This window comes from Salvelinus fontinalis, chromosome 5 (assembly GCF_029448725.1).
Source record: "Salvelinus fontinalis isolate EN_2023a chromosome 5, ASM2944872v1, whole genome shotgun sequence".
Taxonomy (NCBI): Eukaryota; Metazoa; Chordata; class Actinopteri; order Salmoniformes; family Salmonidae; genus Salvelinus; species Salvelinus fontinalis.
Window position 1 is genome coordinate 61,326,073 of NC_074669.1, and position 13,671 is coordinate 61,339,743.

General features: G+C 42.0%; 1 protein-coding gene across 1 annotated transcript in view; it reads left to right on the forward strand.

The window, feature by feature from the left end:
- Positions 1-11,229: 11,229 nt before the first annotated feature.
- The window catches only part of mxd4 (MAX dimerization protein 4), a 45,773-nt gene continuing 43,331 nt past the window's right edge, over positions 11,230-13,671 (forward strand). Inside the window, exons 1-2 of the mRNA XM_055924124.1 lie at positions 11,230-11,501; positions 12,157-12,256. Coding sequence (XP_055780099.1) covers positions 11,438-11,501; positions 12,157-12,256 — 164 coding nt within the window. The 5' untranslated portion in view covers positions 11,230-11,437. The remainder of the gene's footprint in view (positions 11,502-12,156; positions 12,257-13,671) is intronic.

The following is a 13,671-nucleotide window of genomic DNA, read 5'->3' on the forward strand; positions in this document are numbered from 1 at the left end:
GCTGTTCTGTTAGTGCACATCTGCCACCCCAAACCTGACTGAGCTAATAGGCCTTTATAATCCTATATTCACTCTCTCACACACACACACACACACACACACACACACACACACACACACACACACACACACACACACACACACACACACACACACACACACACACACACACACACACACACACACACACACACACACACACACACACACACACACACACACAACAGCAATGGTAATGTCCCAGCCTCTGTCATGTCAGTGGTTTTATCAGTGTGTTGCAGCCTCCCTCGCAGACACAGAGAGAGAAGATATGTCAGGGCTGTTATTAGCTTGACATCACAGCCCTGCCTCATCAAGCTGTGTGTGTGTGTGTGTGTGTGTGTGTGTGTGTGTGTGTGTGTGTGTGTGTGTGTGTGTGTGTGTGTGTGTGTGTGTGTGTGTGTGTGTGTGTGTGTGTGTGTGTGTGTGTGTGTGTGTGTGTGTGTGTGTGTGTGCCGACCTGTTTGTCATCTTCGTGGTACCAGTCTCGGGCTGAAAGAGAGAGAACTATAAGCCCACAGACTTCTGAGGATTGAAAGCAGTGGCATCAAAGGTGGTCTGCCTCATCACAGATATTCTCCCAGCATTCTCAGGCTCAGAGAGAACTTTCAGTACGAGCCACACACGCTCCCAACTCCGCAGCAAGAGCCGTCCTGAAATCATACATTTTATCCAAACAAAACACGTCTAGCAAATTAGCCTCAAGGGGCTTAGACAGACACAGACAAACAAGCATTCGATATTTTTGTCTGTTAATCACAAATAAAACAAACACAGAAACACACATTAGACTTGTGACCGTTTCAAACTGTTTTTGTGGTGTATGTTCATGCGGGTGGAAGTAACACAGCTATTGCATGCGATCTCCTGTTCAGTTCAGTTCCCATTAGCTGATGACTGGGATCTTTCTTTCCTCTTCAACTACCTGTTAGTGCATCAGATACACACTCCGCAGCACCCTCCCAGGGTTCCTTTCCAGTTAGTTACACCAACCAGTCCTTTTCTGGGAAGATCACCAGTCATGGCACACAGGATGTGTAGGAAGCGCTTGTAACCACAGTGGGGGGAGGGTGGGGTGACGACATCGGGCATGTTCTGTCATTTGGTGCTAAGACGTTTGTGTTATTGTATAGCAATGCAATCAAAGGGGAGTATTGCATATCGACAGAGAGACAGACAGAGACAGACAGTGGATGGGGAGACTTGAAACTGCAGGTGTGTAGTTTGTCTTGTGAGAGAACAGAAGGCTGGCAGGGACCTCTGGAAGCACATGGTGAAATCTGGAAGTCATACACACACACACAAACGCACCCAACACAAACACACACACCCAACACACCCACACACACACACACCCAACACAAACACACACACCCAACACAAACACACACACCCAACACACACTCACACACATACACACACTCACAGTCACGGGATGCAATTAGCCCAGTGAGCATGAGATCAGGGCAAGAGAGCAATCTAACTGTTATTCCAAGTCAGGATGAGGCCGTTGTTGTAATAGCAACTAGAACACTCTCATACCAGTACATGGTGACCTCTGAACAGTGGGACATAGGACAAATGCAGGCCCAATACAGATGTAGGATCTTAAATTGAGCCAGAAAAGAATCCTGCAGCAACAGGAAATGTGAATTATTATGTGGATTATAATTAATGGACATTTTTGCATGTATTGATACATTTTTCATAAGGGAAAATCATTTCTGAAATTTCTAAGCGGAAATTACAAACTTCAGAAGCCTTTTTGAACCTCAAATACAGTAAACGTTTTAACATTTCCTGCATTGCAGGAAAGTTCTCCTGCAACATGGTGTTCAAATAAAGATCCTACATCTGTACATGGTCGGCCGCAGAGATATTTGTGACTTGTGTACTAACTTCCTAGTGTTTTCCATAATGCATGTATGATAGTGTGTTGTGTTTGTGTATTTGTGTGCTGACTTCACAAAGTGAATAAAGTATATTGTATGGTACACTGGGTTGAACAAACAGAACCCTGATAGTTCATCTGGCTTTATAATGGGATTTAATGCTGGGCTATATGATCATGGTCTTAGAGGCTTGAATCGCAATCGACTTAAAAATCCACAAAGCTTGTGTGCCTCTGGCTTGAGATGTGCTGTAAAAATAAAGCCCTTTTTTTTACAACCGCCTCCAACAATAATCTGATACATAGTCTGTTTATGGAAAATGCAGAATGCGTCTGTGGACTCTTGCCCTTTTTACAGATACACTGGAGTGTAGCAGCTGGATTAGCAGACATAATCCTGATTATTACATGGAGAACCTAACTGCTGTGGCGGGCCGGACTAAAGCGCCGACCCAGTTGCGTGTGTGTGTGTACTATCTAGCAAACAGGAAGTAGGAGAGGCGACAACATCAATCAACTGTTAACAACAGACAAACCGTTCCGAGGCTGCTACCCTTCCTCATCTCTCATCGCTGCTTTCAATTCTTCACTGACCGTGTCCAGAGCAATGTGAGGCTCTCTGTCATGTGCTGTACAACCACAACAGAGCTAATAGCCTGCCGTTGTCAGACGGGTAAACATACACTCTTACAAAGCTACATTGTCTACACTCTCAGAAAAAAAGGTTTCCTGAAAAGGTTCTTCGGCTGTCCCTATAGGAGAACCCTTTTTTGTTCCAGGTAGAACCCTTTTGGGTTCCATGTACAACCTCCTCTGTGGAAAGGGAACCCAAAAGAGTTCTACCTATAACCAAAAAGGGTTCTTCAATGGGTTATCCTATGGGCACAGCTGAATAATCCTTTTATGTTCTAGATAGCACTGCAGAGTCATCTTGTCTAAGAGGTTCCCTATTGAATTAGCATTATCCTAGATCTGTTTGCGATGTCTTGCCAACTTCTTGGCACTCATGAGGCAGAAGTTCGAGAGGGGTGACTCAGACTACACAGTAAGGCTGCAGAATTAATAGAATTGTAATCGAAATTGCAATATTGACATGTGCAATATCCATATTGCGAGGAGCTGCAATTTTTTTTTTACGCCATGAATATAACATTCAAACGTAATAAATGTCCACTGGGAATCTCTTACCAACACTTTGGTTCCTACCCTGTCACAACAACTTGTAATGTACCTGGCTTTTTCATTAGTTGTCATGTCAAACATCACCAACCATAGGATCAGAATACTAATTTTATTTTTATGACCCCAAGTGTTTTGATCTAAATCGCAAATAAAATCGGAATGAGATTATTTGCCTGTATGGCGCAGCCCTACAACCCAGGGTTACTGTAAACACACCGGAGGATCAACAAGTTCAACAGGCCACTGGGGAAATTCTACAATTTGCATATTAGATTGAATAAACAGACAGCGAATCCCTAAAGTGGAGCAACCGCGGTTCTCTGTCCCAGACTTTGGCATCCTGGCACCGCTCCAGTCCAGTGATTGTGCTTGGCTCCAGCGCTGCAGAACATTTAATGCAGAAAACACTTTTACAAGCAACTAACACGACTGTAAATGCAGTGAGACTGAGGTCTCCCTTGTGTCAAGAACCTCAAATAGCTCCCAGCACACACACACACACACACACACACACACACACACACACACACACACACACACACACACACACACACACACACACACACACACACACACACACACACACACACACACACACACACACACACACACACACACACACACACACACACACACCACACATTGAAAGAATGTAGTTAGTTATGTGCCGAGTGTTGCCTTGATTGGAGGATTATCACTTAACGAAGAAGTGTTCTCTCCATTGCAGGAATTGCAAGACCAACATAATCTCATTATAACATGTCAAAAATAGTGTCATAAAACACAGTCTGTGATATGTCTGACAAGATACATGTTGCTGATATACTTAAAGGAGCAGTCTGTGATATGTCTGACAAGATACATGTTGCTGATATACTTAAAGGAGCAGTCTGCAATCTGCAGTACAAGCAATAAAAAAAGTGGGCACCCCGCCACTGATTTACAAACAATGGCGTATCAAATCAAATCTTATTGGTCCTATACACATATATAGCAGATGTTATTGCAGGCGTAGCGAAATGCTTGTATGACAGTTGAACTAAGCTCATGAGGCATTTATTATTTAGATTCTTCATGAATCAATGGGCATGTATCAATCATTTGAAAGTCTTAAAATGGATGCAGCAATCACATGTTGCCCCTTTAACAATCATTTTGTTTTTGTTTTTACGTAAACCCTCTCAAACAATGACTGAAAGATTCGTGCTAGGCTAAGCATTTTTGTGGTTTAATTCGATGCAACTTCACATGGTGTTTTTATGGTTTTATGACAATGGATAAAACCATAAAAATGGTGATGAATGACAGCTAATTATAAAAGCAAATGGTGCACTTTTCACCTTCCTCCCGTGACCATAAAAACAAAACAAATTAAGCCTTGGTTTCGCATATACTAAACTCTGCACTGTGCTCACATACACACACACACACACACACACGATTTCTCTTGGAGGAGCCAGCTGGTTTCGTTGCCCTGGCATTGGTGTTCCATCCATAAAAATCTGATCCCCCAAACAAATGATCCTTCCACAGCAACACAAGTAATCAAGAGGAGAAGGAAACATCAGAGGAGATTAGAAGTGCTAATGCTGTGGCAGCCTCTCCCTCAGAGAGAGACAGAAGTTACGTTACAGCCAGGCTGCACGGCCAAAGCAGAAGCTGTGCTATTTGGAAACAAAAAGCTAAGTGTCAACCTAGGATCCACATTTGTTCAAAGATATTAGATATCTACTGATACACATAGGAAAATTTAGGCCTAGATAGTATTATAGTATAGGTGGACACAAGTGGGCAGTCACGAAAAAACACAGGCCCACTTTCATAACCTGTACAATGCAGCGTAAAATAAACACAAACATAGTGGAATTTATCTCAGTCCAAACAACCATTTCCCTGTGTTGTGTTGTTGATATTCTCTCTCTCAGGAGAGACAGTGTGTTCTGGTTCACTGCTCTGGTTCCAGTCACTGATGGTGATGGCCCATGGCGCTTTGCATGAGGTCTGACTGAGGCTGGGGCTGAGGCTGAGGCTGAGGCATGGACGGCTGGTTAAATAAAGTGGAGACAATATTGGAGATAAAGTGATACTATTTCTGTATGATTAACTGATACGTCAGAGCATGGTTCATCCAGACAAATCTCAAAACGAAGAATAAAAACACTTTTTAGGCTAAATGTATCACCACAATGGTAGCATTACACACAATGTTATACACAATGTTGCCTCAAAACAGGTATTATTTGAAACACATTCTATTTAGCTGTATGTACTGTAGGCCTTAGTCAGGTTGGCCACAATACAGAAAAACTCACTTTAGTCTCAGCAGGCTATATCAATAACGGCTGTATTTGGTGTTGATCGCGGTAATTCTTTGAACTAACTGTAGTGTTATCACTACCATCTGCAATGATGGAACCAAGTGCAGTACGTGGTATTGAAACTATGAGTGGGTGGAGACAGTTGACAGCGACATTATCAACTCAAATATCACACTGCATCATTGTTCCTGACACGTGCTCATTGTGTGAGGTCACCATTGCAAACTTAAACAAAATTTAACAGACAATTAACACTGATATCCACAGTACAGAATACAGCTGGATAGGCACTTTACAGAACCAGATGTTACTGTAGCTTACTCAGCAAGTTAATATTGCAGTCTGATTCACTTAGGGATGCGTTCCAAATGGCAGCATATTACCTCTGTAGTGCGCTACTTTTGACCAGATCCCATAGGGCTACCCATAGGGCTCTGGCTAAAAGTAGTGCACTAAATAGGGAATCGGGTGCCATTTGGGATGCACAGAACTATGTATGTAGCATCATACCTCATTTGGCACCATTGCCCAGGACAAAAAGGTATAACCTATTAAGCTTTTCTCAAATCATGACTGTTAAAGTGAAAATTCGGGTTTTGGCATTGAAGCCCTTTCTCTCCTTCCCCAGAGTCAGATGAACTTGTGAATATTGTATCTCAGCGTAAGCTCGCAACCACTGTATCTCTGCATCCAGTATGAAGGTAGAGGTAGTTTCTAGAGCCAGTGCTAACTAGTGTTAGCGCTAGCGAAGCGCAAAGACTGGAAGTATTTGGGTACAGCTAGCAGTCTTTGTGCTAACCTAGGTAGCATTGGTTCTTCGAAGATACCTCTAACTTCCTTGGCAATTAAATAAAGGGCTTCATTGCCAAAATCCCAAGCTATCACTTAAACCTCTTATGTATCTATGATTGAGGCCATGTATAATACGCTTATCACATTTATCTTTAGCCAGCATGGAAAATACTGGGTTCAATCAAAAGGGCTGGAAGAGGCCAATAATTTCACCTGGAACTCCAAGCCAGGTCAAGCACTTCGTAATCTCTGTCACTGATAAAGGACGCACACACCACATAGACACTGATAACAGACGCAGACGTACAGAGTTCAGTTCAGTTCAGTGGAACAGCAGCTCAGTGAGTGAAGTCAGTACTGCATCGTGGGACAATGGTTTTAAAAAGTGCACCCATTGCATAATTCTATCATTTCCACATAAATCGGCCTAACGAGGATGTGATGATCGTCAGGACTGAGGAAGTGTGGACGTAATAGAAGGTTTTTAGGCCGGCCTGCCTGGAAATGCAGTTGTAACAGTTGTCGTTGTGAAACAGACTCTAGCCTGGTCCCAGATCAGTTTGTGATGTACAAATTGTTTGACATGGCAATGACCATAGGAGTTGGCTACACAGAACAAACAGATCTGTGACCAGGCTACTATACGTGTATTCCGGCTATTACTACTACCATCTGCAATGATGGTACCAAGTGCAGTACATGGTATTGAAACTATGAGTGGGTGGAGACAGGGTGGAGACAGTTGACATTAGCAACTCAAGTATCACACTGCATCATAAATGAGACTCGTCTTAGTTTCAAGTTTCAAGTTGTATTACTTTCAGGTTCCTTGCAATGCAACAACAATAAGAAATAACAACAGATAAGAATATGAACATAAAGTAAATGGCTCAGTAGAATAGAATAAACATTTTAGCATAAGTATAATACAGGAAGGCACAATTAATAGTCCAATATTTACATGTGTATTGGGGATGGGGGCCAGTGTATAAACTGAGCAGTATAATAAGAGTCTGGTAGCAGCAGTTGTGATGTGTGTGTAACATGAATGTATATTGTATGTGTGTGTGTGTGTGTGTGTGTGTGTGTGTGTGTGTGTGTGTGTGTGTGTGTGTGTGTGTGTGTGTGTGTGTGTGTGTGTGTGTGTGTGTGTGTGTGTGTGTGTGCATGTGCATGTGCGCGCGCACGCGTGTGTGTGTGTGCGTGCGCGTGTGTATCTGTGTGGGTGTGATAAGGTGAGGAGAATCAGAGCAGGTGGTAGGTCCAATTCAAGTGTTCAGCAGACTGATAACTTGAAGATAGAAACTGTCTCTGAGCCTGTTGGTATCAGACCTTATGCTCCAATACCATGTACCCGAAGGTAAGGGAGAGAACAGCTCGTGACTGGGGTGTGTGGGGTCCTTGATGATGCTGCTGGCCTTCCTCAGGCACTGTTTTGAGTAGATGTCCGGAATGGGTGAGAGCATGGTCCCAGGGATGTACTGGGGTGTCTTCACCACCCGCTGGAGGGCCTTGCAGTCGTGGATGGAGCAATTCCCATACCAGGCCGTGTTGCAACAGGCCAGGATGCTCTCGATGGTGCAGCGGTAGTATGTGGAGAAGACCCGGAGAGACATGCAGAATTTCTTCAGCCACATTAGGAAGTAGAGATGCTGTTAGCGGCTATTTGACAAGAGTGGTGTTGTTGGTCCAGGACAGGTTCTCGGTGATGTGGACGCCGAGGAACTTAAAACTCGTGACTCTCTCTACTGCAGTCCCGTTGATGTGGATCGGGGCATGTTCACTCCTCTACTTCCTGAAGTCAACAATCAACGTGTTTATTTTGTTGACGTTGAGGGAGAGGTTGTTGTCATGACACAACAATGCCAGTTCACTTATCTCCTTCCTATAGGCTGACTCGTCGTTGTTGGTTATCAGGCCTACAACCGTGGTGTCATCAGCAAACTCGATGAGGGAGTTGGTGTCGTGCAAAGCCACACAGTCGTGGCTGAACAGGAAATAGCACACAGAAACACCACCTGCCTTTGGATTGACACACACCAACCTACCAGTGTTTATATAGGCCTATAATATATCAATTGAAATATGAACATATATAATAAACGGTTTCATTAACACACATGCATGCACACACATACACACACACACACACACACACACACACACACACACACACACACACACACACACACACACACACACACACACACACACACACACACACACACACACACACACACACACACACACACACAGGAACAATGGAGAATTGGCTTGCTAATAATAGTGGTAGAAACATTCACAGAGGCAGAAGTGTACGGCAACAAACACGTATCAGGAAACAATAAAAAAAGGCATGCATATGAATTCAGCTAAACAAAGGGCAGGCCACTAGGAACAACTATTCTTGGTATTAAGTCCCCTGGCTTCTCTTGCAACTCAAGGTGATTCATTTAGATGGTTTCTATATTGTCTTTGATCTGTTTGGTAAGAGAGTGGTATTCAGTGATATTCTCAATATTCATTTAAACCCTCAGTGTCATTAGATACTGAAACACACACACACAACCATAGCACATCTGGGGAATAATTCAAAATCCTGGCAAACAGTCCAGTAGCTCAAAAATGATCACTAAACTAGTTTATGTTGATCCCTACATGTTGCATCAGTCCAGTCTCACCCGTCTCTTGACATAAACTGTACACAGAGAGAGTCAGCCTACGTATGGAGTGATTGTGCATACAGACATTTCTCTGATGTTTCAAACACGGCCAATGCTTTCTTGGTCACTACAAGCATCTGGCAATCACTTTTATCATCTTTGTTTTTATCACTATCTTCCTGAGACCCTGTATTACTTTCTCTTCCTTTCTTCTTCTCAGTACATCGCCAGGCTACACCTAAAGACTGAGCATTTTGGTGAGGTTTTAGATCAAGTTTATCACGCTGATTGCTTATCTTTACGTTTATCCTCGTTGATAATGTTGTCACGTAATAATGTCTCTGCCACTTCATTATCTCGGGTGTGTGTTCCTTTTGTGTTCTTTTATTTATCCACCACTGTGGTCTATAGTGAGCGTGTGGGTGAGGTTGGTTGACTTTGGTTGCCAGCTGTAGCCTGGTAAAACCACCCTGAGCCATTGTGTCACCAGTGAATGGAGCATTCAGTCTGGTCTAACCAGGCTAAGCCAACTGGGCCATGTTTTACAGTCATCTGAAGACAGACTGACATATTGCCTATCATAAGGCTAGTGAGCTGAAAAATAATTAAGTGCATTTACAATTAAACATAATAAAAGTTTACAAGGTTACTATTAGGACACATAGGGCAACGTTGTACTGCCATAACTAGATTGGTATGTGATATAGCATGGTAATAATCATAAATATCACTTTATAACCAATTAGTGTAAAAGGTTTATAGTAACAGTGAGGTAAGTTTTGTTTAACAGTATGGCCTGGTTCTATGATGGTTACAGCATAGCAGTGTGTTGTTGCCTTGAGGGACAGCAGCACAGCTAGGCCCACACCCTGTGACCCTGCTGAGAGTGTGACCTCATCACCATAACAGAATACGGCAATGTGGAGAGGAAGCTATGGGCTTGTTGTGTGTACTTTACATTTTTTATTTTATCGTCTTGCTTTGCACCATTTTGAAGCAAAATGCACACTACCATAAAAAAATATTTAATATTGTGTGTCCACAACAGAATTATATAATGACATTTAGCCAATTTATATTTACCAAAAATTCTTGTTCAAATATCTTTCTTACATTTAAGTCATTTAGCAGACGCTCTTATCCAGAGCGACTTACAAATTGGAAAGTTCATACATATTCATCCTGGTCCCCCCGTGGGAATTGAACCCTGGTCCCCCCGTGGGAATTGAACCCACAACCCTGGCGTTGCAAGCGCCATGCTCTACCAACTGAGCCACACGGGACCACATTCTTCTACAATATCCACACAACCACCACCAACATACATTTTCTGTTGATCTACCCTTCATGACACTTAAAGGCAAACACTGAGAAATGTCACCTGGAGAGTCATTTTGACACTCACTGACTGACATTGAGGGCTATTTCCATAAAATGTTGCAGTTGAGGGAATACTGGGAAATTAGCCATGGAAATGTGCAGACAGCTTGGTAAATACCCCCAGCACTGTGGCATGCAGGCTCCCTCCTGAAGAAGTCTTTGCAATACATTGTTCTTAATAATATAATCTATCTCATTCTAAAATGGTTAATTTTTATAAACATGTATCTTTCAAAAAGATAATGACATGCACAAGTCTTTGCATTTCATAATAATCCTGCCCCTTAGTCCCCTCCTCTCTCTCTCTAACAGCATCCTGTGGTTGCCGAATGCTATTATAATAAAAAAAAAAAAAAAGATGTTTGCTTTTACTTGAATCATGTGTAACTGCTGGAAATTTTGCATGATAATAAACTTTAAAGTGTAAGTATACCATTTTAAAAGTGAAAGTATCATATTTTATTAAAGTGAAAGTATCATATTTTTTTAGACAATGTCATGACAACATAATAGCAGTTTTCCTCTATTCTAAAGCACACCAGAACTGAAACTTTTCAGAAATAAGTTGTCTAATTGAAGCAGTTGGCTCAACAAACACCAACGTGACTTCCTACACGATTCAAGATAGACTTTTTGACGAAGCGCAAGCCACACTGGCAACCCAGACAACAGCCAAGTTCAATGTTCAAGAGGAAGGAAAAAGACACGCCCAAAAGTACCCCTCTGCCAATCAACAGCCAGTTATCTAGATACCCGACCAATGAACGATTACGGGGCTGGGTCACACGCGTTGTTGCTAGGGTATAGCTTCTACCTTGTTACTATCACTGTCAAGCCAATCACAAGGCAATTCGCAATGTATTAACATGCTCCTGGTAAACCCGTAACTGAGCTTCCCTATTGGCCAAGGCACGTATTCAGGGACCCCATATGTGGACGTTATTCTTTTCTAATTGGCCAGAACAGCCGTCATTTACTTCGCAGGTTTTTAGTTAGCAGTTGATATGAATCTGGCTGGGAGTCCCAAAGACTCAGAACTGAACATAGACGTTCGTATCGACCTAACACAGTTTTAGTTTTTATTTTAGTTTTGTCTCATATTATTATTTTTTACACTAGCTGTACATTTGTGTATATAGATTTTATTTTATATTTTTATACAAGTCAACAAGATGGAACTTAATTCTCTTTTAATTCTCCTGGAGGCTGCAGAATACTTGGAAAGAAGAGACAGAGGTATTTCGATGCCAGAATGTCAAGTGGCTTTGACTGGGTTAATGACCGAATTTAACGTTAGGAAAATTAAAACTGTTTCTATTCTATTTTATGTGAAGTTGTGGACGTGCACTGCCATAGCGCAGCTATGATGTCACTTTATGAGCAATGAACATACTGTGCTGGTGCGGTGATGTTATTGCAGACCGACCGACCTAGATATAACTTGCATATAAACAAACAAGTCAACACATTAAGAAAAGTCTTTAGATATAACCTATTTGCATTTGTAGTTTTGCATTAGTATGATCAGTCAATGCTTATAACCTGTTTTATCTGATGGCTATAGCCTTGTTTAAAATTGGTTCGGGACAAGTTCCAAGATACAGTTTCTTAGCAGAATACATGATGTATATGATGTTTATTATAAATGGTTACGTAGATAAAGTCAATATTAGATTGTCCTGAATCGTGTGCTTCGCTCCAGCAGTGTCAACGACTTTATCTACGTAACCATAACCACTTGTATCAAATAACATGTTTTGCTTAGGCTACGTCATATATGGCACTGACAGTTCTATTATGTGATTGTCAGTTTATATCCCTTGTTACGTTTAATTTATTAGCCTACATGTGTAGACATTAACCCTGTTGTTTTTGTTTACTTTGTCAATAGAAGCAGAACATGGTTACGCGTCTGTTTTACCGTACAATAGCGACTTTTCCCGAAAGAAAACGAAAGCTTCACCAATTTCAAGAAAAACTCAGAACAATAGGTAAATATACACATTTTTCTATCGATATGTCAATAGTTCAATCGATCTGTTTGTGTTTATTCGTCATTCATACAAACGCCATTTTTCTTCTCACTGTTTAGATGTCGTATAAACACTGCCACGCGTACAGCATCACTTTGGTGCTCACTTTCTTTTTCAACACCCATGCTTCATTCTGACATGAACCCCGTTTTCTCCAATGCAGTCACGCATTGATTTGAACATGCACACTTCTGCTGCATTTGCAACGTTTTGGAACTTGTTATGTCACTCCCTCCCATGACCCATATGACACCGAGCGCGCGTCGTCATCTCGGTAGGCTACAGTACACGGCGTTCTGACATAGATAACAGAAATATAATGTTAAATGTATCGATTCTTCTGTCGTGCTGAGGCTGCTTTGTTCAGGAACATTTAATTTTTTTGCAATTGAGCAAAAGATTACACCACTTTTAAGAAATGTTTGTTGTTGTTACTGCGCTAAATTTACCGGCCGTTCTAGTTTGTTATTGGTTGGTTGGCATATCATACGATAGGTCCTGCGCAGTGCCCTCAAAACTTTTTTAGACGCAGTCTCACGCTTTGATAATAAATGTTTTCTTCGTAAATTCAGCAAGTTATTTTAATTTCCTTGTATGAAAAAAATATGCAGGATAGCAGCTAGTTCAAATTTGTAGGAATAACATCAACATATGAGACGTCATATGACACCCCCTCACCAAAGAGGCTCATTTTATAAAGCATATGTTGTGGGAGATATATAGGATCTGTCAGTAGCTTATATTTTCAAGTCTTGTGGTGCAGTCACAGTGTGTTTTCTTGGAGCCATACAGTGGGGATGTGGCACACTCAGGTGGGTGTGGTGGCCAACTCAACTTAGCTCACACAGATGTCCACATAACACAGTGCCCCACAGACGCAGCCTTAGCGGACCCTGCCTGGGCGGAGGGCTCAGTTTACAGCTGGTCTGGCTGCAGCCTGACTTTCTCTCCCTTTTCTGGTACCAGTTCATTGCTCTGCACACTACAGCTATTCTTTCTGGTACCAGTTCATTGCTCTGCACACTACAGCTATTCTTTCTGGTACCAGTTCATTGCTCTGCACACTACAGCTATTCTTTCTGGTACCAGTTCATTGCTCTGCACACTACAGCTATTCTTTCTGGTACCAGTTCATTGCTCTGCACACTACAGCTATTCTTTCTGGTACCAGTTCATTGCTCTGCACACTACATCAAGTCGTCAGTGAAACCCCATTTCTGCATTCAAATCAGTGGAAGTTAGTTGACACATGGATACATGGTTTTGGATCATTTTATTTAGTAGCCCTCCATACATTTTTAGATTGCATGTATTAATATTGTAGTGCAATGTTATGCCTTTTACACAACACGTGACAGAGGCAAATCGGTATC